The sequence below is a fragment of the Podarcis bocagei genome, assembly GCF_964188305.1.
Source record: "Podarcis bocagei genome assembly, chromosome: 6".
NCBI lineage: Eukaryota > Metazoa > Chordata > Lepidosauria > Squamata > Lacertidae > Podarcis > Podarcis bocagei.
Window position 1 is genome coordinate 64,903,225 of NC_138130.1, and position 25,753 is coordinate 64,928,977.

A 25,753-nucleotide genomic window follows, 5' to 3' on the forward strand; every position below is an offset into this window, starting at 1 on the left:
AAGGAAATAACTCATCACAACGACTAGCAGAATCTCTCCTTTAGTTGAAGAACCATTGAACTTAAGAGTCCAGCATTAATTTCCATACACTGCATAATACCTAGTCTGCTCTGTACTTGGAATAAGGAACTGGTGTGCAATAGCATGGTATGGTTCAGAATGCTTACCTGGGGAGCTGAAAAGCATAATTCACAATAGTAAGACATGTCTGGGGTTTGAACAAATAACTGATGATCAATGGTCTAACAGAATATCTAGCTGAGACAGTTTGGGGGATGTATGAGGAATTCTCCAACAGGAAAATAACTGGTTGTTCCTTTCAGTAGAGATAGATGAGCAATACTAACAATTGGATATCTATGAAAATTTATCTGCACCTAAGATGCTACTGTTCTGGAATGTAGAAATAACCACCTTTTGTGGGGAGTGTATCAAAATATCCTCTTATTTGGAGAAGATAACTAAGAATTATTTAGCACCTCTGGAAGAAAAGTATAGATCAGGACTGTCTTGTGCACTCTAAATCTCTCCACCTTGCCATTTCCTTCTACTCTATTATTTTCTTTGTTAGTTATCTGTATTACTTCATTGTCTCCTTACTTCAAAATCTCTGGGACTATTTTTCCATTTTTGCTTCACTCAAGGCTCCCTTCCATCTTTCATTTCTATCACAACTGATGGCACCACATTATGAACAGGGATGCTGGAGGAATTCGGTTTCTGACAATTCTCGTACAAGCTGACTTGATCCACATCTCTAGAACTAAACTGCAAATCAGAATATAGCTGTCTATTTTTGTGTGGATTTTTCTAAAAATGCATATTAATGGAGAAGGGAGATGAAACATCTACAAGAGTTAGACAGACCAGAAATAGATTGGTCTATCCCTGATTATAAGTCCCTAGCAGCCTCTTGCCCAGCATTGCTTGGGACTTCTAAGAAAGACAAGCAATCAGTTCAATTTTGAAATCAGTCATTAAAATCAGTATGGCTCCCACAGGTTCAGTCCACCATCTTGATTCAAAATGATATTCAACCACAGCTAACCATAGAAAAATCCCTGTTCCTTGATTTCAGGAACCATCATGCAAAATTTGGTGACAATATATTAAGAGGCACCCAAATGCATAGCAAATAAACAAACCAGCCTTCTAAAATACATAGTTACTATTGATCAATGGTAAACAATCTACTGCTATGTCTGCTTCTTCATGTTCTATCCCTGTTTTCTCCTCTTCCCCATCTCAGTACCCCCTAATAAAATTATAGTGCTTTGGGGGAGAACATAGGAATTATTTGTAATAATTTCTAGTGGAGTGAGGATAGAGGTGAAAAAGCAAGAAATGTGGAGTTAGGACAATAACATAGAATGCAGAGACAAGCCACACTGGCAAATAGTTAATAGAAAGGCTCTAGTTGCTGACAAAGCAATGAAAATGGAAAGTGCTGGGCTCAGCTTGACATGGTCTTGCCTGCCCTGAGGCCCACACCTCATCACCTTACAGATACACAGGCTTCTGAACCTGTTGGTGCATCCAGATTTGCTTCAATTGCTTGGCTGTCTTTCCACAGTGCACAAAAGTCTCTGAGCTCCAGCTGCACACTGAGTCCAATTTCACGGTCTGCATGGAAATTCACTGTTTCTGTGTAGTCCATGAAATCATAATTTATACAGAATATAAATTATGATCGTATGGTTTGATCAAAACCACACTATGATTTACAGAAAGGATATCAGTGAATTTTAACTTCTTATTAACTAATTAGACTGGAGTAAGTATAACTTTTGTATGGCCTCTTTTCTTTCGTATTGCTAGCTCAAATCATACTGCAAAGCTTTCAGATATTAGCTTAGTTCATACTATAGATAAAGGGTGAAGGGACCCCTGACCGTTAGGTCTAGTCGTGGACAACTCTGGGGTTCTTGGCTTTTACTTCTCAACATGATATGCTTGTTTTGAAACTGAAAAAGGAAGTCTGGAAAATTGTTCAAAGATTCAGAATGCTTGTTTATTTGGGGAGAAATTTATGCAACTCTTATGTTGGATATGTAGTGCCTTGGATTTTAAAAATGATAGATTATAGATTAGTGTCACTAAACGTGATATTGCTGAAATAAATGTCTGTACCAGTAGAAATTGTACTAATCAGTAATGCCATTTTACCTCTCTGCACTGTTAAAAGCATTTAAAACAACTCGTATGGTATCAACATTATAAATCCTCTTTATGCTTTTTTCTAGGTGTTCCAGAGGTTCCTCAAATTAGTGGATTTATTTCACCGGTTATGGAAGGTGACAGGATGGAGCTTACATGCAAAACTTCTGGTAGCAAGCCAGCTGCAGATATCAGATGGTTCAAGAATGACAAAGAGGTGAAAGGTATTGTTCAGAATTGCATATTTCATTTATAAGAAACAATTGTTAATTAAACATGCAAAGAAGTGGATTTGATTTGCAAAACTGTTACCGTTCCATTCCTGGTAGATAATCAAAGAGTAATCAAATGAATTTTCTAAGCAAATGCTAAGTATTTCTCATGCTGCTATGAGTGGGTAACCCAGTTCATAAAATCATTGAGACAGAAGGCATCTCAAAGTTCATCTAGTTCATTCCTGCAGAGGAAGAAACCTGCTACTGCACTACCTCTGATGGGTGACCACCTAGCTTTTGCTGAAAACTCTCTGATGAAGATGAGTTAACCACCTTCTGATTCCTTTGTTGGTGAAAAGAGCCAAGGCTCTATGTATCAGTGTCTTCTTTCCCACACCTGCCTAGGGGTTGCAGCACAATTCTCCCACAGTAATTCCACACAGTGATGAAAATAATGCATGTACCTGATAGCCAACATTCACAAATACCAAGTACACAGGTTGGATAGAAATGTGTCGGGTCACTCCTTCACTCCATATATGTCTCTGTTTTTCCACCACCACAGTTTTATGTCCTTGGCCTATGTAGCTGCTTCTTTACTCTGGCTGGGTGGAGCAATCACTACATCCCTTTTCATTTCTTCCGGGCAGATTAAATCACATATCTTCCCATTAGAATTAGCTGGTCCCATTGGGTTTAGTGGAGTGCAGGATAGGGCAACTGCCAAATGGTAGGCGGAACCAGCTCCCTTTTTTTGTCCCCATCCTCCTGCCTTGTAAAGGTACAAAACATGCTTACAGAATGCAATAGAATTACTGAGCAGATATTCAGTAGTTTTCTCAAGTATGGACAAGCCACAAAATTTTGGAACCTGCACCAGGCATAGAAATGACTAGTCATTAACTCTGCCGCTACAGCAAGCTTTATAAGTCAATTTCACCAAAAGCAGAATAGTGACGCTCGGAGTCCATTAACCCAAGAAGCAGAATCCATGCATGGTATCAAAGCAATTCACAAAAACCCTTTCACAGAGAGCAAAATGGTGAGTCTAAGAGTTCAAATCCCATCCACACCTCTTTTACATACACATACTTCCCTTCATACTCTGTGACCTCACTCTAGCTACCTAGGGGGCAGAGAAAAAAAATAAAGGTAGGAAAGGGGAAAGACTTGAAGTAAGCAGGAAAGGGAAGGAGGCAAAAAAGGGAGAAAGAGGAGACAGGATAAACAAAAGAAAGAAAAATGGGCATGGGAGATCATAAGGAAAATTGCTGCTACTTTATACACACTGAAAACTCACAAAGCAATCCCTTCTGCTACCTCTTGCCTATTCTCTGGTTGTTTTCTGTTCCCAGTGCACACTGGATCACATTGTCTGCTGTCTGGGCACTTAGTAAGTGAGTCAGTGTCTGTGAGGATTCTTCATTTAAAAAAAAACTACAAAAGAAAGTCATAAAAGCAATAAAATAGGAAAGCAAAACAGCACTCATGCAGCGGCAAATTTAGCAGACAAAAACTTCTTGATCAGTTCATTAGAATAGCATTAAAACACCTCAGTATGGTAGACCAAAAACAAAGAAATCTCCTAACAGTAAAAATGTCTTCATTAAATGAAGGTCAAGGTCAAATGAACCTCTGGAATAAGGGAGTTCCATAGTCTGGACATCATCACAGAAAGGCCCATTTCCCACACAAAGCTTATTGTGTGTCTTCTCGCACATAAAGGCCATTTCACAGTTAGCATTTTCAGAAAGCAGACCTCACTGCTGTACTTTTTGTGCTTATTTGTTAAAACAAACACCTGGAAAACTAACATGGAAAGAAGATGCCACGAGTATACAAAGGCTTCAGAAGAAATGTTGGATGAGATTTATCATGGCTCTATTGTTGATGTATCTGCCTTGAGAGCTTATCAAATTGTTAGCATTCCTGAATGAGAGTTCAAAACTACAATATCAGGATAAGATAATTGGGTATATAATAATATATATGTATAATAATGCATTGCCTGTTAGAAGAGTGCTGATATTTTAACAGGCACCATGGACAGATCTTATTATATACATTACATTCCCAATATATTAACCTATTGAAGGATATGAATGAGTGATTGAGGCACATGTTGCAAGACAAAATATGTTGAATACTCAACATTTTTACAAACTACAGTTTAAAATGGTTACACTGTTAACATTTCCTCTGAGAAACAACAACCATATAAAGTGTTTTAAATGTAATCTTGATTTTCTCTCTGCTTTGCAATTTCTTTCTCTTTGTGTCAATTCCAGAAACACAAGCGATCATGTTACATTGCTGCTATAATTTTTAACACCTCTTTTGCAATAACATCTCAATCTAGCTCTTTCCTTAAAATATTCCATTAGAATCTGTGAGTGTCAAAACTGTATGGCATTAGTTGGCCATGAAGCTTCTCCAAGCAACATTGCAGAAGTAATCAGCTAAACCATTAATCTTTATTTAATATCCACCAACACTGAGTAATGTATAATACAACAAATACTAGCATATTTAGAAAGAGGGGGGAAAGACTATGGCTACTGCTCAAGAAAATTTCCTCATTCTCCCCACCTCTGTAACATTTTGTGCCATGCAATATTTCTAAATCAAAATCAAAAGATAGTAATGGATAGAGAAATATTAATTTTGTCAGAATTAAAATGTATCTGAATTCCCATGGCCATAATATGCATACAGAAAATACGCATTGTCCTGCATCATAGCTGGGGGACGTTCCAAGCAATTCTTGCCATTCTTAGTTAATAAACCAGGTTGAACTGAACATTAGCTTTCACACCATAGTTCATACAAGGGTGGAGATGCAAGTAATTTCCCTGATTCTAGCTGTTGGGTGAAAAAAAATCACATATTCCCAGCTGCAGATAAGTGTTCTGAATATAATAATAGATCAGAGGGAAGGGGGGTGAGTTATGCCTTTACTGTTTCAGGCATTGCATGCTTAAGCCTGTTGCAAAGATGTGGAAGGATTTGTAATAGCCTGGCACCGTGGGAGTAGTAAGTCAGTTAGTACTTTAAACAAGCAACTAAATATGACATCCAGAAACCTGGCCAGCATTTTGAATTAGAAAGTATGGTAAGAAATACCCTGGCCTAGCGCAGTGGTAAGAGAGCTCATTTTTAAGGCAAGAAAGCAAAACTCAAAGCTACTTGCTCCCTCTTATAGCAGAAACAATACTCAGCTGAGCTTTTTTCAAATGAGCAACATTCATGCTGGGCTCTGAATTAGCACGCTAACAAACATGAGAACAATTCAGGAAATACTACTCTATCAATGTCTACTTAGCTGCAAAAAAAATTCAGGGGAGCGGGGAGTCTTGCAGACACAAGGAAACAATCACTTTAGAAGGAAGAATAGCAATCTTCAATGAACTCTTTCTCTTGGACCTCCCGCTGCCTTGATACAACTGTAGGCTCATTTGAAAACATCTAGCTGCTAGCTCATTAAGATAACTTAGACAGGACACTCAATTCTATTTTTACTACTGTCTAATTCTTTAAAATGGCTGGTCACTTCATGCTGGGAACCCTGACAGTGCAGTTCTATACAAGTTAGTTCAACGGGGCTTACTTCCAGATAAATGGATACATAATTAACAGTCTGATATGTTTGTTTACTTTAGTCTTGTGTTTCACATTTCTAGATACTGATGAGATAATTTGGATAAGTAAAAACTTTCCTTCTTCTCTGCTATTACATCCCTGTAATCTGGTCAGACAGGATAGTTTATCACTCACAAAGTATCAGCCATCAGAAAGTGCCACAATGTTGATATTGAGCTAAATTATGTCTACACATGCTCTACTCCACTCAATCAGGGCAGAGAGAATTTGGCTCCGCAACCAAAATTTTACCTTTCTACTGGAGCCTTTTTGTAGTAAAAACGATCTACAAGAGGGCAAAATCTCAATTCTCAAATCATAGGAAACCAGATATATCGCTATGGCACTATTTTTTTGAGGCCACCAGCGTCTGTTCATGCAAAGATGGCTAAATAATGCCCATCTCATTCCTAATATGTCCAGCCCCTACACATTAGAGACCATCACAAATTTCTCTTTCAATGTAGGGATGGATATGCCATCTCTTGGTATGCATTGTTTTCTATCCCCCTGACTTTCACAATGGCTTCCCTTCCATTTTTACTCTGAATATTGCCCACTTGGGAATCACATATTGGATATTAATTCAGATTAGACTTTCATTGAACAGTAGTGGATGGCATGGTAATATAATAAGGGCCAGATGACAGCCTGGTGGTGCAGAAAAGTTTTCTGAGTCTCTATTAGCATTTCATAGGACTGGGTCAATGACACAAAAGGTTCTATTCTGTGTTGCTATCAAGTGAGCTTTGCCAATTCAAGGGACAACTGATGACATGCCTGTAGATTATCTCAGTGATTGAGCTGGGATATAAGTGTTTAGTCAAACCTTCAATTAGTCCTAAAATTTTAAGGGCTTGAATCTAGCTAAGTAGTAGATGGGCAGCCAAAGCTGGTGTTTTAACTGTGGTGTCACATGCTATTGCAATCTACCCACACCAGCAGTCTGTCCACTGCATTCTGCACCACCTGGCACAAACCAGGCCCAAGGGCACACAGAGCATGTTTCAGTAATCCAGCTACAAGGCTACCAATGCATGGAGTATGATGGTCAGGCTATCCCTGTCCAGCAACAGCTGTAGCTGGTAAACTAAACAAAGTTGGTAAAAGATACCCCTAGTCACAGAGGAGACTTTAGCCTCAAGTGACAAAGATGTATCTAGGAGTACTTCCAAGCACCTGCACCTTCAGAAGGTGTACAGCCCCATCCAGAATCAATAGTTTGCCAATCTTACAGTTTATACCATGGGACATGTTACAGATTGTACGTTGGAAAGACATAGATCACATCATGGGGTTTTTTTGTTTGTTCATCAACTCTTCTTCCTTAGAACCTCTATCCTCATAGAACTGATGGGACTAATAGGATGGGAGGATGAGATTAATAAATAAAATTTGCCCTTATTCCAAACCCCTTCCAGCTAAGTCACTTGACCTAGCAACCCAGTAAAAGTTATGCTGGCAAAAAGGGTTGTGTAAGCTAAATTCTATTTTAAAGGCTTGTTTTCCCTCTGCCAGGCTCTGGCCAGCTCAGCCAACCATAGCCCTGCTCCTGAACAGAATCTGGAATAAGGGTAAATTACACCAGCATAGTTTATCCCAGCATAATTTACAGTGGCTTCTTATAGTTTGAACTGATCTGCCCTTTAACTTCTAGAAGACAACATCGTTTTTGTCATGACCTTATGTTAAAATTTCCACCTTTTCATTTCATTTCCTTGCATCATTTCTTATAAGCAGAAAAAAAAGATAATGTGCTGTAAGAAAGGAGTAAGCTAGTAAATGGTGCTTAGAATGGAAAGATTGAGCCCACACTGCTGTTGACCACAGACCGTACTTGTTAATTCATTTTAACAGGTTATACGACTTATGCCACAGGAGTTACATCTCTGATACATGTGCTATAATGAGCTAAATATGTGGAAATGGCTTTTTGTTCCTTTGCCATTCCCACCTGTGTTGTAGTAATGCTCACATTTAATTTAGTCACTTATAAGATATTGTAGACTACAGCTCTGTTCCCAGGGTGTTGTCATCTTACAGAACATTAACTCAATAAGTCATTCCTTCTGCTTCCCAGGGATCACTTTCCTCTCAGAATACTACACATTTTCCACCTATGCAGATACCTTGCAGAAGATAGGTTCACAACACTTGTCAATGTACAGTACAGATAGGTCACAGCCAATTTCCCAGCATATTGTTTGATAAGTGGAGTACATTGCAGCTGCCTTTTGCAGTGGGGCTCCCTCTTGGTTTATGATATGCTTGTCACTCAAGAGTTCTACATAATATATTGTTACAGGCTTCTGGTGTGCTAATGCCAATGACATTGCTGTATCTGCCTCTGCAGGGAAAGATTAGCATTCTGCCATCTGTATTGTTTTGCCATAGAACCAAATATACGTTTGGGCAAGAGAGAGGTAAAAAATAATAATGAATAAAAACATTTTTCACTTTGATCTTCTGTTTGGTCAGCATAGGCATATTGTAGATTGTAAATTAATTGATGAAAACATGTCCAACGTATCTTCAAATGTAAAACGTTTGTACATCTTCACATCCCATGTACAGTGGTACTTCGGGTTACATACGCTTCAGGTTACAGACGCTTCAGGTTACAGACTCTGCTAACCCAGAAATAGTGCTTCAGGTTAAGAACTTTGCTTCAGGATAAGAACAGAAATTGGGCTCCAGCGGTGCGGCAGCAGGAGGCCCCATTAGCTGAAGTGGTGCTTCAGGTTAAGAACAATTTCAGGTTAAGAACAGACCTCTGGAATGAATTAAGTACTTAACCAGAGGAACCACTGTACTTTTTTTAATTAGTTTCTATTAAATATTTTCTTGTGTTGCAAAGACAAATAAGTGGAGAAAAATACAATGGGGGAAAAGAGAGGAAAGAGAGAGAGGGATGTTCTTTCATTATATTGCCTAGTGTAAGTGCACGGGTTGTGTCAGCATCACATAAATAGGTCATGTGTGTGTGTGTGTGTGTGTGTGTGAGAGAGAGAGAGAGAGAGAGAGAGAGAGAGAGAGAGAGAGAGAGATTATGAGAGGTTCAGCAGAGGGCCGGTCCACTGTCCCTCAGACCTTGTGGGGGGCCGGACTATATTTTTTTTTGGGGGGATGAACAAATTCCTATGCCCCACAAATAACCCAGAGATGCATTTTAAATAAAAGGACACATTCTACTCATGTAAAAACACCAGGCAGGCCCCACAAATAACCCAGAGATGCATTTTAAATAAAAGGGCACATTCTACTAATGTAAAAACAGGCTGATTCCCGGACCGTCCGGATTTAGAAGGTGATTGGGCCAGATCCGGCCCCCCGGGCCTTAGTTTGCCTACCCATGAGTTAGGGGGTACGTCTCATGCACTTCTGACTTAATTTCAGTGAAATACATGAGGAAGAGTTCCAAGTCCCACACTTAAAAGAAGTTTCTAATATCCAGTACTAAGCATTTGTGCTGAAGTGTGTGCCTGAAGCTGTAGTACAGAATAACAGTTAATGTTTTATTGGTCCCCCAAAATATGTATAGGCATTTTCAGTTGCTTTTAGGAAGCTGAGTTAGTTGAAATACAGTAACTGGAAGGTTTACATGATGACAGGTGTTTTCTTTTTCTTGTCTTTTTTTTTTAAAAAAAAGAAGAAGCCAAAAGCATAGTGATATTACTTCCTAAATTCGCAGAGAATTGCCCTGTGGGAATGATGCTACATTAATTGCATGAATGAATTTAAAACACACTTTTTCTTAGGAAACAAAACAAAAAAAGAACAAAGGAGATCAAGCAGCAGCCATCTGCTGTTGTCTCAGTGAAACCCCCCCCCCCACCAGCTGCTATTCACATACTGAATAGGCTGCCCATTGGTGCGAATGGGAGAGGTTTTATTAAAGGGGGAAGGGTTAAACTCTATCTACCCATATCCTGCAATCCTATTGCTACTCTGGCTCCCCTGTTGCTGCCATTTACATTTTAAAAAATGTGCATGCTAACTGAATTCATAAATTTAGCATCACATCTGGTTTGGCCTTATATGGAACTTATTCTAAGTCAGGGCTCAGCAACCTAAGGCCCATGGGCCAGAAGCGTTCTGTGAAGGTCGTTTGACCAGCCCACGAGCCGCCCCTGAACTGAGGTGCCCGCTCACGCGCGGTGCTAAACTGGCACAGTGCGGCGCAGGGACTCGCTTCTGCAGTGCTGAAAATTGCATCTGTGCATGCGCAGACACCCAAAATCACATCTGCACAGACGCAGATGCCGAAAATCATGGGCGGGCGTGTTCCGGCCCTTGGAGGGATCTCCACGGGACCGATCAGGCCCAGGCAAGATAAACCTTGCTAACCCCTGTTCTAAGTACACACGCATAGGATTAGTCTATAACCACCATCTCTCTCTGCTCTCTCTTCTGCTATCTCCTCCAAGGTTGACCATTCCCCACATGAGTCCAGTATGCCATGCACATTGCAAGATTGTTAACACTGACTTTTCAATGATCCCATCTTCCTCTAATGGGACCTAGCAAAATTTATAAAAATGAAACCACAGAGGGGACATGCAATTTCAATAGGAATTTCCTTAAGCTCATTTTAGAGACCTTCATTGTGACAAAACAATGCTATTTGATGGAATAAACCAACATTGCTTAAGCAGAAGAGGAAAAAATCAGTTGTATAGAGAATAAAGTATTCCCTTTGCATCTTGCAAAATACATTATCACCCTGGTGTTGTATTGCAAATGCAGCGATATGCTAGTATGCAGCCGCTGCCTCATTCATTTCAGTTGAGCCAGCAGGTATATTGTTCAGTATATGAGATGAGGTGAATCCACTGAAGTGAAGGAGAATACCTTGGGGGCAGCAAGGCTCCAAAGCTCCTATGGCTACAACACGCCACTCATTCAGGATGTATGTCTGTTTTGCATCTATGTTTTGTGCTTTTTGCAGCTGGACATTTTGTTGGAATAAAGAGCATGACCCAAATCCAAGAGGCACCAAGTAATTTGATAAATAGCTGAAAGGTCATTGAGTGCTAAGATCAAATTGGGCAGAGGGGGAGTGATATAAACTTATATCCAAAATTAAGTTAAGAATACTAGAGAGCCAGTGTGGTGTAGTGGTTAAGAGCGATAGACTCGTAATCTGGTGAACCGGGTTCACGTCTCCGCTCCTCCGCATGCAGCTGCTGGGTGACCTTGGGCTAGTCACACTTCTCTGAAGTCTCTCAGCCCCACTCACCTCACAGAGTGTTTGTTGTGGGGGAGGAAGGGAAAGGAGAATGTTAGCCGCTTTGAGACTCCTTCGGGTAGTGATAAAGCGGGATATCATATGCAAACTCTTCTACAGATATGTGTTGTTGCAGTGCCCATGGCATTTCAGTGACTGCAGAACACCTTGATGACTTTCTTTGACAACTATAAAAACAATTTCAGTCAAACTGCCTTAATATCTACAGTGTTTCTACCAGAGATAACCTTTCTCATGATTTGCTCTTTCCTTTTGGATTGACTCCCTGATAAAGTGGGGAAATACTGATTATTAAAGTGTTCTGTGCTGACCAGCTGTGGAACGGCTGTGTTTCAAAGCACCCTGGCCTCCAGCTTCATATTGCAAGAGGGGAAATGAGAATCCACCTGCACTCTTGAAGAAGCAAGAAGGACATGGTTTGCTTCACACTCCAAGTTCATAGTCTGAAAAGCTCACACTGCTGATTTTGGTGGGCTGGTTTAAACTGTGAGGTGATCGATCCCTTTAGAAAAGTTAAGTACTGGTACATTTTTTTTCTTGATTTATCAACATGAAGACAGGATGCCTGTAGATACTGGAGACCTCTTCTTTTTCATACTATGGAGGCCTATCAATTTTTGAGGCTTCAATTGGTGATCTGCCCAGCCTGCTGGGCAATTGGTTGCCCTATTTATTTGCCAGAGTTTTATGCACTTGCCCTCAAAATTCACCCCTACTCCCTTCTTTCATGGCCTGCAAAGCATGTTATGGAAGGGTTTGAGGTCTTTTTGCATGGAGGGCAGTTATGTCAACACTAAACAAAACTGAACCGAAGAAAAAAATGAATATTAATTATTCCTCACTTTACCATCTGTTTTGCAAAACCTTTTAGTAACAAAGATGAAGCAAATAATTGTCAGCATTTTGTTTAGCAAACTTATATTTTAGAAACATATTTTAGACACTTACCTTTGATTTCTCTTTAAACTATTGTTTTTTGGACTAAGCTTTCAGAAAAGAATGAATAAAAAAGCCTAATCAGGTGATTTAAAGGTGGGGGAAGAGATATTATGTTTCTTTAATGGGCTTCAGGGGAAGACTATTTGGATTGTAATCTAGTTATATCAGAGATAATGAGGAGTAGAATCCTATTCTGACAGTTCTGCCTTTTGGTTGATATTGAAATTGCTTTTCCCATCTGTGTCTGTGTACATTTGGGAATGACAGCATTGGTAGTTTTGTAAGACAAATAATGGAATGTCTGGAAATAGAACTTTGTTTGCTTTCAAAGAGTGAGCAAACATGATGATAGGTGCATTTATCATTTGCTATTTAAAATGGTTTCATGTATTGTAGTCTTCTTTCCCCCTTTATTATACCAAACCATGGTGCTAAACTAGAGCAAACTTTATTTTTGCAGATGTTAAATATTTAAAAGAAGAGGATGCAAATCGGAAAACGTTTACTGTCAGCAGCACAATGAATTTCAAAGCAGATCGCAGTGATGATGGCGCAGTCGTAAGTTGCAGAGTAGATCACGAATCTTTGAACTCTACACCCCAGATAGCAATGCAAGTTCTAGAAATACATTGTAAGTAAAATATTTATGCCTTTGATGTTTGTAGTGTATGCATAAAATAAATATTGCTTCGGTTCCAAAGGGAGGTTTGATTAATTATTTGAATTTTTCATTAGTAAATTCTTCCCATTTTTAATAAACCTAACATTGTTGCAGATTAGTAGGCCTGGATTGGTATCCAGCAGGATTCTTAATCACTAAATTGAATTTTGGCAATAATCTATGCCAAAATAGGGTTTCTTGATGGCATTAATACTGAGACCATGTCTACAATACATATTCAGGTTCAACATGTATATCTTTCCCATATGAACACTGAATATAGTTCTTGTTCAGAATGTTTACTGGAGACTTCCTAGTATGGGCTATGAAATGGTGGTTTTTCATAACAAGTTGAATAGGACGGCTAGTTATTATGATTGGTTTTCAACATCATGCCTATAGTTTAGAAAAGCAGCTTATTTGTTACTATTTATTAGAAATAAAAAAATAATATTTTGGGGGTATACTGATCTGTTTGCAAGATTCTGTAGCCCAAAATACCTTGCTACAGTATTGCTCAGAAAAGAACGGTGCCTAAGAGAGAAAACTTTGTCATTTTTATTAGTATTTTCTTCTCATATTTCAAGCACCTTGTGGTGTGTGTTTGTATAAATGTGTATGTGTACACACACAGAGATGCACATCATTACATTAATCCTACAAGCTGTAATACTTGCCTAATGCTGTAAATCAAGGCTGGTTAACCTGTGACCCTCTACATGTTGTTAGACTGAGACTCACATCAGTCCCAACTAGCATGACCGATTGTCAGGCACTGTGGAAATATAGGTAATCACCCTGTTCACTCAAAGGTTTGTATAAACGTTTGGCTCATGTTCTTGTAAATCCTATTGTTAAAACTACTATTATTGGGCCACAACTGCCACCATCCCTGACCATTGACCCTACTGGTTGAGGCTGAGAGGAATTGGGATCCAACAATATATGGAGGGCACCACATTGGCCAGCACAGTTTAAATTATTGGGACATTTCTTCTCAGAACTAGTAGTCATTGTATTATTTCACATTTAAATAAAAATCACTGAAGAACTTCAGTGAGCTACTTTTGTCAAAATAGCACCACTATTAGATAGTTCTTTTGGGAGCTACTAGTATAATACTAAAGACAACTTCCTATTTTCCCAGCATTCCTAGACCTCTCTTCACCTCTGTTTAGTCACAAAGCAATTTGACATGATATTGTAGGTGCAGAAGTAAAGGATATCGTGGATACAGAAGTAAAGGACACCAGACATGGTCAATATATTTAAAACAATGTCTCAAAGAATAATATTGATCTATAACATCACCAATTCCTTTGCGTTAACAAATGCCAGAATTCTCATTGTTTGCTCCACAAATGACTGTTCACTGGTTCAGGGATATTTAGCAGAAGAAAGAAAGCCTTGTCACAGCAAGTTTGGAAGCCTGCTCTAAATTTGTTTTTACATTAATGCTAATGTCTTTGGAATTTGTTGAAAAGTGCCTAAGATAAAAATTTAAAAATCCACACAGTCTCAAATGCCTTTTTTGAAATGCAGCTTATATCCATGGCTGTAATTGATGCCTATTGTTTCTGCCACATACATATCCATCCCAAAGAAGGGAAATGACTTGGTAAGCCACTATACAGGAGACCATATTAACATACAAATGCACTTGATTCACCCTACCACTTGGCAAATGAGGACCATTTTACTTGGACCATCCTATGTAGGAGTGCCAACTTGAATAAAATATTGTGGGTGCCCAGGTAAGCCCTGCCCCACATAATCAAACACATAAAAGAGGGAGAAAGGGTAAAGGACCCCTGGATGGTAAAGTCCAGTCAAAGGCGACTAGGGGGTTGTAGCACTCATCTTGCTTCAGGCCGAGGGAGCCAACGTTTGTCCACAGACAGCTTTCTGGGTCATGTGGACAGCATAACTAAACCGCTTCTGGTGCAACGGAACACCGTCATGGAAACCAGAGTGCACGGAAACACCGTTTACCTTCCCGTCGCAGCGGTAAGGTAAAGGTACCCCTGCCCGTACGGGCCAGTCGTGCCCAACTCTAGGGTTGCGTGCTCATCTCGCTCTAGAGGCCGTGAGCCAGCGCCGTCCGAGGACACTTCCGGGTCACGTGGCCAGCTTGACGAAGCTGCAGCTGGCGAGCCTGCACCAGCGTAGCACACGGAAACGCCGTTTACCTTCCCGCTATAAAGTGGTACCTATTTATCTACTTGCACTTAAGAGTGCTTTCGAACTGCTAGGTGGGCAGGAGCTGGGACCGAACGACGGGAGCTCACTCCGCTGCGGGGATTCGAACCGCCGACCATACGATTGGCAAGTCCTAGGCACTGAGGTTTTACCCACAACGCCTCCCATGTCGCAGCAGTACCTATTTCAAAATGCTATGTTGACAGAAGCTGGGACAGAGCAACGGGAGCTCATCCCATTACATGGATTTGAACCGCCGACTTCTTTAGACCACAGTGCCACCCGTGTTAACACATAACACAGTGCGCGCGCACACCATTTGAATGGGAATGCCCAGCCCCTTTAAAGATTTTATTGTGGGAACTGAAGCCCCCATGGCTCCTCTGGTCCTATATATTACACAGTAATATAACATTCCTCCAATCTTGTGACTATGAAAACCAAACACTTCTTATGGAGAAGCTCATTCTTCCCAGCCATTGGGGCAGAATGAAAAGTGGAAGTTGGTGCTTTAAGGTTGATCTTGACCACCACTGTCATTGCAAAAGTACTGAGCACAAAAGGAGTGCTGTGTGCAAATAGCTGTTGATTGAGGTAGTGCTTTTGTTCTCAACAGACCTAAGGAGTGATTAACTTCAAATACTTAGGGTGGTTGTGCGGAAAGGGGTCTTGTGGAAAGAAAGGCATTTACTTATCTCCATAATCCTGTAGTAGACAGTGAGAGCAGATTTAAATCCTATTACAAAAAACAGCTAGTGTATGTGTTGATCTGCTTCCTTTATTGTGCTTCTGCAGACTCTTGCTTGGCCAGTTGGCACAGTGATATGCAGAGCATAGCCTAGGTGTGAGACAGAGCTGCTTAGCAGCTGCAACTTCCAAAATGCAAGGGAGTGTGTTCAGCATAAATCAATAGTTCTGATCTTTTTTGAAAACTATTTTGCAGATGTGCTGTCTCAGTTTGGTACCTATTCATATAGTGCTCTGGTTTCAGCTAATAAAGGTAGAAAAGCCCACAAAGTAGAAAAAAACAACATACAGTTTAGTAGCTAGGAACATTTTAAAGTAGGATGTGACAATTTCACAAACCATTTGGTGGTTACAAAGAAAGCCTGGATAAGCTCAGTTAGCAACAGCTGGAACCATGTCAATTGACCGGCTACAGCACAAGCTTAATCTACTAAAAACAGTTTGCCTTGAGTGGAGGAATGGTCATTGCAAAGCTGAAAGATCAGCATACATAAAAATGAATTATTCAAGTTCTACATGCTCCCTGGCCCCTTAAAGTGAACTCTTAATTGTGATTAAAGAGCATCTGTGCTATAAAACTGTCAATAATCTAATCACAACCAGTGTACATTTATAGCCATGTGAGCTCTAGTAGCACTTTGATTTCATGGTGCTATAGGAAAGTTAAGCAATGCAATTATTCAAAATTGTATAAATATCTCTTATGGGGCCAATGCTTAAGATGGCATCAATAGGAAAACTGAAACAAAATCAATAATACTGAGCTTTGTATTATGACTCCCTGTGAAGTTTACTTTTCTGGTTACAATTTTTTATTGTGGTAGACCAAAGAAATCAGTGTTTTCAAAAGTAAATGAAAAGTATCCAAGAACAACGACTCTCCTATTTCCCTTTAAATATTCAAATTCAGAAATAATTATAATTATCTGTCTGAATTATAATGTAAACACTATAATCAAATTTATCTTATTTCAACCTTTCAAACTAATGAATGCTCAAAACAAAGAAACTTAGAAGATACAGTAAGCAGTAAAGAGTGTCTGCAAACATGAAAGTTCAGTGCCACAATCTGCATGTTTAAATGAGTTCAATTAGGTTAATGATGGATGAAAATAATAATTCCATATTTTAAATGTAAAATAATTCAAAACCATGCAGGTTCATTTACTACTAAACTTTTATCCTCTGAGAGGCTTTTGGGTTCAAAGGGTTAATGTGAAATCATACGATTGATTATCTGAAGGGCTATCCTCAAATACAGCCTGCTGATAATGAAATATATATTGATAATGATAATATATATTGATAATGAATTACGTAATGATATATCTATCTGTCTATTTGTCTATCTATCACCTATCTATCAATCTATCTACCTATCTATCTATCTATCTATCTATCTATCTATCTATCATCTGTCTCCTGGTATCCTACAAAAGCACCATAAATCTTTCAGAAATGGGCTGCCAGCTGATTACAAATAATGGTAGGGTACGGGCATATCTCATATATGTACCTAATAATGCCAAGTAAAACAATAAGTGTTTTACATGCTATTTTCATACTGCTTGATTGTAGAAAAAACCTCAAAGCGGTTTACAAAGAAGATTTTTTTAAAAAATACTATCCCTGGGAGCAGGCATAGTCAACAGTTCCAGTGCAGGCTCATTCCCTACACCCCAATTGCCACATATCAAAGGTGTCTTCAGGGATACTGTCAGCAGTAATTTCCACCCGCCTGCTTTTTGGGTGGGTGCCCTGGGGCACCCACTGGCAGGGCTGGCAGCAGAACTCCCCTGCACAGTGCTTCATTTAAGACACAATGCTTCATTCATGCAAGATCATGATATCAGAAATTGGCAGAGAATAAAGCCACTTTAAAAGCATATTAATTTCTATGCTTTTAGAAACATAATAGAATATATGTTTGTTTTAATAATGTCATAAACTAATCATAGTATTGACAAAGTGATAAATCAGAGGAAGCGACGTAGGTTGACAGAGTCTCCTTCTAACTTCCTGAAGTTCAGCTGGTTGAAATACAGAAGTTCGAAGTTCTCTGACACCTAAGCATTTTGGAATAAAGTTCATAGTAGGCCAGATCTTGTTGTTTTCAGCTAGTTGAAACAAGAGTTGGATAAACATCAGGCATTGGTGGAGGTGGGAGAAGAAATGAGGCTCCTTGCACTTTTTACATTGATCAGAAACTAGACTGGAGAAAGGACTTCCACCTTTTGCTTGCATTACTTAAGTGGGTTAAGTCACATAAAACATAGACTATGAATTACCATAATTGATCTGCACTCTTGTTTATCAGCAGTTCTTTGCACAGAGCACTTGGGTGCACACCAGAACTGCCTTTCCAAAACATGTTATAGTCTCACATTAGTTTTGGTACCATGACAGTTGTCTACATGTTGGTAGCTTCTCATTATGCTGACAGCATGATGCTTCCTTCTAATCTTATTATCCAGGATGCCAAGGTCTCACATAGCACTCAGTTAAATTCAGCAGAAAGTTCCAAGCCGAAATGACAGAGAGTTCTATGTTTCATTCATTTTGATCCTTCATGGCTTCTCTACTGTGAGCTTGAAATTTGCTATAGTTGATAGTTCTGCAGGTCTGGCAGAGTCCAGATTAACCCCAGGCACTAATTTTAACTAGATTCAGACAAATCAATCAGCTCTTTTAAAAAACGTACAGGTGATTTCCAACTAATACCCATGGGAGAATAATTATATTTTATAAAAATGCAAATTTAGTGACCTGCTTTATTTAAAAATAAAAATAAAAATCTTTGCCTAGGCAAAGCATTGCCTTCTCCCACACATGCACAAAATTCCTCAAGTAGTACTGCAAGAATTGGCATTCATTCCTGGAAATTGTGCATCCTGTTGTAGATGCACAATAATTACAGCTTGATGATAGGTGGGTAAATTTACCTTTTCGTAGTGTTCTTTTACACTGCTCACAATGGCTGACTAATATCTCATTCAAGCTGACAGAATTCCCTATTCATCCATTGTTAGTAGCAAGCTAAAGTGGAAGGAAAATAAGGCTGTATGCTGATGGTCCTCATCTATCTATGCTTAGGCCTAATTGCAGTCATGTTGTTGTTTTTAACATAAATCACATTGTTATATGTTCAACAGTAACTTATTAGTAAGGAATTAAGGAAAGCACTTTCTAGTATTGACTGTTGTTATCTCATGAGCATTGTATTGCAGTATGTGAACTCACTAGTTCTTTTTTTTATTCATTTGAATACAGTAGCTTGATCTTAAGTTTTATTCTTTATTTGTCATTCAAATCTATGCATATACAAATTATTTGGGAGAATGAAGCTAATTCTATTGATATTTGATATCAATAGGATTTTAGTATACTTTGGCTTAATCGTGCCCATAATCTTTTTTCCCTTATGATCTACAGAAAATCATCTGTATGGTGTAGTAGATCCATTTGTTGTTGTTTCCCTAAAAACATATATAGGCCTAAAATTTAAATTTGTTATAATTTATTAGGCACAAAATACCAAATGCTTCATTCAGCTTGCAATTAAAAGAAATGAAAAAAAAAATGTTTCCTGGAATAATTAAAGAAATGTCAGATTTATAAAAAAACCCAAAACAATTTCCTATGTGATTGCCTTATATTTATATTTGCAGACGTTGTAACGATTTGAGAATATTTATGTACAAGTAAAAAGACTGCAGTGATTAGTGCTTTTAAGTAACTTGTTTGAAATTGCTGGGTACATTTATACAAATGTGTCCTTTTTTATGGAGCAAAACCAGCAAGTTGGATTTGCCCATGTAATTATGAGTGCAGTGTGTCTTCCTGGAATACTATATCACCTCTTTTCCACAGCTATATATTTAGATGTTTTGGAAATGTGGCTGTGATTTGTAGAGGTACCAAGCTAGGAAAGAAATCAATAGAAATCTGGAAGACAGGTGCTATAAACACGTAGAATATGAATATACTAAAATACTAAAATATCGTTTTATGTTTTTTAAATCAAAAGATAATAAATGAATTAGTTATGCAGGAAATGGTATAAAATCTCTGACTGAGTAGGGGTTTAGCTAGTACCAGGTAGTCTTTTTCCCATAATCTTTCAGAATACTTCTTGAATTGTTGTGGTTCAGCGGCATAACAATAGTAAAAACACTAGAGAAATATATTAAAGCTTTAAATATTCAGGAGTCATTAAGTCATAAAGTCATCGAGATATAACATTAGTTTTAGTTCACTATTTCAAATAAAGTGGTGGAAGCCAAACTGGATACATGGTGGATTAAATCATACTAATTTGCTCTGTGACACACAGAGAAGGAACTGCTGATAGACTGCACAAAAATTAAATAGGAATATAAATATAGTGTAAAATGAGTTCAACAAGGCAAGATTAGAGAGCAGGTGCACTCTAGGATATGAAATGCTATTAAAAAGATCTTTAAAACTTCACCCACACGCAATCACTGCATTAGTATGCTTGAGTCTGGAGCACTTGTTCTCTAAGGCTGGCTGCAGATGTTGTTAAGTGTGGCATGGTTATATTTTTTAAAGACCCACACCCAAGTGATTTCCAATTGCTGGAAAGTCCACACCTTTTCCTTTCACTGTTTCCTTTTACCATTCAGTGCAAATAAAAGCTGAACTCTCATATTATTAAGGAACTTCAACGATAGTTAGTTGTTACATCTGATTAGCCAGAATAGAGTGTGTGATCAGCCACAAAGCAAAATTAAAAATGTGGGGAAGGTATCCAGTGAAGTAGTTCCATGAGTGCAGGGACTTCTGGCTGTAAAAAGGCACTTGCCCTCCCTCTCCTCTCTGGGTTTGCCCCCTGTAGCGCCTCAGTCTGTTCTGGTGGTTCCCCCAACCCTCTGGAACAGATTTAGGGAGGGCACAAGGGTGCAGGGAGAGAGGAGAGGGTGGGGAAGTTCTGTTGCGGAAGCAGAATCCTTCAATTAATGGAATGACTTTGTTGGATACCACTCATGGATTGAAGTAGATGCTAACTGTAATTTACACTAACTCTGGTTAGTGAGTACCTATGCACCAACAATCATATTTACATCCATCTCATTGCCTCTGGAAGAAGCTCCTCCATACAGACATTGTGAATAGACAGGTAAGAGTAGCTGTCCATGATGTTTCCCTAAATAACTTCTCCCAAACACTCTAACATAGCCACAGCTTTTATCTCCCCTCCATCAGATGAAGCCCCTCAAAACTCAAGTGGGAAGAATGCACCATCACATATTTGTGCACGAATTAGTTATCTTTCTCAGAGCTCTATTGAAGTTCTCAGCACATCTCCAAACAGTCTATGGCTCTGTTCCAGAATAGGGCTTGCTCACTTATCTTTTCATCCAGTGTGAAGGTGTGTGGTTGAGCCACTGTCAAAGGGATTGCAATGCATCAGAAAGCAGAACTATGGCTAGATAAAAGATAAATGGTTTGCATTTTGTTTTCAAAGGAAATTCATCACATTAAATATCCTGATGTGGCGATTAAAAAAAAATGGTCTTCTCTGAGAAACTGTCTTCAAGAACAGAAGACCTATTGTGGGCATTGGTTGATCACAGATGGAGAATTTAGTAGAGGTGCTGCCACAGAGAAGGCCCTGTTGCATATCTCAGTATGCTAAATCCTCAGAAGGAATAAATAAATACTTTTAGAAGCATAAATGCATTAACCTCTGAAGCCTGTGCAGCTCCCAAACACAACTGTGTTGGAGTGGAACAGGTATGTCTCCAGAACCTAGGGAAATCAGAGTAACCCAGCCTAGATGGCAGGCTTATTATCATAATGGGGGGAAATGAATCTAAATTGTCGATCATGCACTGTGAGTCAACACTGCTTTTACCATTTATAGTTGAGTATTAGGTCTCTGGTCTCTGGTTTAAAGAAGAAATGACACTAGATCCTAAAGACAAGAAGCAAGGATAGTTGAGTTGGTTAGAGCATGGTGATGATAATGCCAAGGTTGCAGGTTCCATCCAGCTGCATATCCCTGCATTGCAGGGGGTTTGACTAGATAATTCTCAGGGTCCCTTCCAATTCTTATGATTCTATGACTTATCACAGACTGCAACCGGTCACCAAAACTCCACAACAATTATAAACCTCCTTGAATAGCTATTCAGGTTCACTCTGGAGAGTTGGGTTTTTATGTGGCTCAGTCTTGAATGTTATTAAATTAAATACAGCAAGGTGAGAGTGGGAAACTGCTGCCCACCCACAAGCTTTATCTTTCTTCACTCTCTCCAATTTGCAGTTTCTTTTGAGAAGCTGCTAGTGGATCCTTTCAAATATTTGAGTTTGTGGGTTCTTATGCCCCATTGTATCACTTCTTGCTCAACTTCCTTGCCTTCAGCACTTTTGTTTGTGGATAATGTTCAGACCTAGCCTTCCAAACACCCATTGTAATAATAAAAAAACGATCTCGTGAAAACGCAGAATGATCAGTCCCTCTCCCTTCCCTCCTCCTATAGAGCCTTTCCTTATTAGCAAAGCCTGGAAATTTAGTTTCGGGAGAGAGTGTTGAAAAGTAAGTCATTGCTAGGACATTTGCCACTAATTAACAAAACAAAAATGGAAATTTGTATGAGGGGCACTTTAATTATTTCTAGTGATTGATATACAGTGGCTAAAGGGCACAAATAAAAAGACAGAGGAATTGGTATAGTTAGGGAGGACCTGAATCATTCAAGGGATAGGGGGTGTCCAGTGGGAGAAAAGTTTTTCGGAATTGCTTAAAGAGCAATTTTAACAATGTTACAGAGAGAGATGGGGAGCTATGTGGTTTGAAGGGTACAATTCTCACTCCACTTCCTCAGGTATAAGCAGAATGGAGTAAACTTATTAAGGAGTTGTTGTAAAGTTGCCCATTCCAGCTCAGCAGTGCTGAACCTCTTTGAAAGGTTGAGACACTGATATAGTGCTACCTGAGATAACGTAGAAACAAATTTCCCTTTCTACTTCATTGTGTGAGAGTGATATTCCAGTGATATTCCAGAAAAAAACCCCAGTCTCTGAAAATAAATGGGGACTAGTGGAAATTAACTGGCAATAAGCTTAGGGGTAACAGAAAGGTCATACTACTTGATACACTGTATGATTAGCATGTGGAGTTCTCTGCCACAAGAAATGAAATACTAGCTATTCAGAAACAAATGGGGATATCCTCTCAGACGATATTTTTTTTGGGGGGGGGGGAGTCTTCATGCCATGCTTGCTGCCTTCCCAGAAGCATCTGGCTGACTGTTGTTAGAAATGGGACTCTGTACTGTACTAAATTGTTCCATGCTCTTCTCCAGCAGGTCGTCTTCTCTTCATATTGTTACATAGTTTGCGTGCCACCCCCAATCTCTTCCGAGCAATAGCAAGATTCCAGGGGGTTCCAGGCATTCACCCAAGGTTGTTTTTTCCCATAGAGAATTCAGGCACGGCAGAGACTGCAGTGTTTCAAGAGATATGGTTTATTTTATATACCTGGGTCTTGGTGGAGGAAAAGAGTTCACAGCATTACCTCTCGAGCGGGGCTTGTTCCCCACAGCAGTGCAGCATCAGAATCCAATACATTTCCATACCTCTGACCTACTTTCAGGTGGTTCTTAACTTCAGCCCCCACAAGCTCTCCCTCTTTCCTGCTTCTCCTTCCAGAAAACCCCTTGCCTGGCAACTCCTCCCTTTCTCCCTGCTATTCTAACCTTAGTTTTAAAATGTGATAATTTTCCTTTGTTACACCACACCCACGTTACCCTGGCAACTTCCTCCTCAGTTACCTGTAGGGGGTTTTTTGTATTGTAGATGGCTTAATGTCAGGGCCATCATCTTCCTCTGCCCTCTGTCTGGCACTAAAACAAGCTGCAGCCTGTCAGCTCTGATTAAACCCCAGCACCCAAGAATCTAGAGACAGAAATCTGGCACTCAGGGATCTGAGGGACCCCTGTTCCCCCACTAACTCAAAACATTATGAAGAAGGAAGACGAGTCAGAATATTTAAATGTAGACCAGAGTTAAATGATATGTCTACACCATGCGTAATGTTTACAGGACATGTGGACACCTGAACATCTTGACTCCCAAAATGGAGAGAGAACTGAGCAGCAAAAGGTCAGATATAAAAGAGCAATGCAACATTACACACTTCCATACATACTAGCGATAAGACAACCTATTGTTAGGTCACTGGTTTAATTGGTTTAGTTTTGTTATTACCTAGGAGTATAAGTTCCCAGGATTTTTGGGGAAAGAAAAGGTGCTTTAAACAGATTCTGACTGTGTGCACACCATACATTTAAAGCACCTTTTCTTCCCCCAAGAATCCTGGGAACTACCACTCTGAGAGCTACAATTCCCAGCACCCTTTACAATTCCCAGCACCCTATTAAAACTATAGTTCCCAGGATCTGTGAGTGCATACTTAAAATTTGCTTTAAATATACACAGCCTTAGCTTGTGAGTTGTACAACATGGTCCCTTCTAGGAACATTCTCAGAGTGAACTGGCTTTATTATTTGTCAAAGAGCTAAGAAAAGGTCTCATTGAAAAGCCTCCCTGAAGTGTAACACACAACTACTGCTCCCCACCCCATTACTCTGTTTCCTTAGCAATGCTTAACCTGGATTCGCTTACTCAATGCAGACATTTTCCCCAAGTTTGGGAAGTTTGGAGAGAGAGAAAAAGACCTATCATCTCCAACTGTTTCAAGTATTAAAGCGAAGTATGAAAAAACAGTCTGTAGAATCAAGCTTTGACACTCAAGGTCTCAGAAGGAGAGACAGCAGGTGTATATTTAAGCATTCTCAGAACTTTCAATCAACCATTTAAAGAGCTGAACACAAAGGGATTAAGGATATTAGCTTTCTTGAAAGTACCTAATTGAATTCAGCAATTCATATTATTTCTAAGAACTAAATAAAGCTTTTCTAATAAGTATTCATGCCGTGTAATAATAAGAGATATTTTTTTTGTAGAAAAGAGTGGAATGAAGGAAAACAAGCACACTTCTGAAATGTAGAATTTATGTTTTGTCCCCCCCCCCCATATCTTTCAGTATGGTTTTTATTTCTGTAATATGTGTGTACCCTGTATCACTTGCTGACCTTTTATCCTCTTTAAATCAAGATAATCATCATCATCACATCTTCTTATTTTTTTATTTACTTATACCCCTGCCTTTTTTTCCTGTTGGGGCTCAGTCATATGGCAAGCTCCCAACACTTCTGGTAACTACCCCCAAGTGATTGTGTTCAGGGTTTGGATTGCCTGCTAGAGAGTTTCTTAAGTGATCACTCGGTTACACATCCTCATTGTAAATCAGGTAGTTTTGAATCAAAGGAAAGCCAGTTGCCTCCAGGAAGCCCACAAGAAAAGAATGAAAGAAACAACTTGTTCACTCCAGGAAACCAAAAATAAAAGAAGGAAGGAAGGAAACCATTTCTTTTCTTCAGAACCCATCATTATATATGTTTCTTATATTTATCCACAGTGGTGGCAGTTATAACTAAACAAAGCCATTGGAAACACTTTTCCAGGTGGAATCTGATAGGGAAGTGAAGGGATGGCTGCAGTGCTACAATTTTTCCTAGTATGATCCAGCAGGCAATATCAGGGCTAAGAAATGTTTTCCTTAGACGTAGTCAGGGGAGACTGTAGACATTTATGTTACAGACCTTTTCTAATGAAGCTAGGTCATGTGAATTTGAACATGAACTGATGGGCTAATTAGACACTGTTTTTTGTAGTTTAACGGGTAATCAGGTCAGAGCAAGGTTATTGCAAGAAATGGACTTTAGTGCAATGAATAGTGATTATTCTCATGGCTAATGAAAGCTGAGCTTCCCAAATGAAAGTGTTAACAAGCCGTGAAAGAATAGAAGTACTTCTAATTAAAAATGAATATCAAATGCAAAATACCAAGAGAAGAAG

At 39.2% G+C, this 25,753-nt stretch overlaps 1 protein-coding gene across 4 annotated transcripts in view; it reads left to right on the forward strand.

Annotated features, from left to right (window-relative positions):
- Nucleotides 1-25,753, forward strand: part of CADM2 (cell adhesion molecule 2) — a 368,300-nt gene that overhangs the window by 259,272 nt on the left and 83,275 nt on the right. For all 4 annotated transcript variants that reach the window (XM_081199662.1, XM_081199664.1, XM_081199665.1 and 1 more), the window contains 2 exons: nucleotides 2,244-2,381; nucleotides 12,659-12,829. In XM_081199662.1, coding sequence (XP_081055788.1) covers nucleotides 2,244-2,381; nucleotides 12,659-12,829 — 309 coding nt within the window. The remainder of the gene's footprint in view (nucleotides 1-2,243; nucleotides 2,382-12,658; nucleotides 12,830-25,753) is intronic.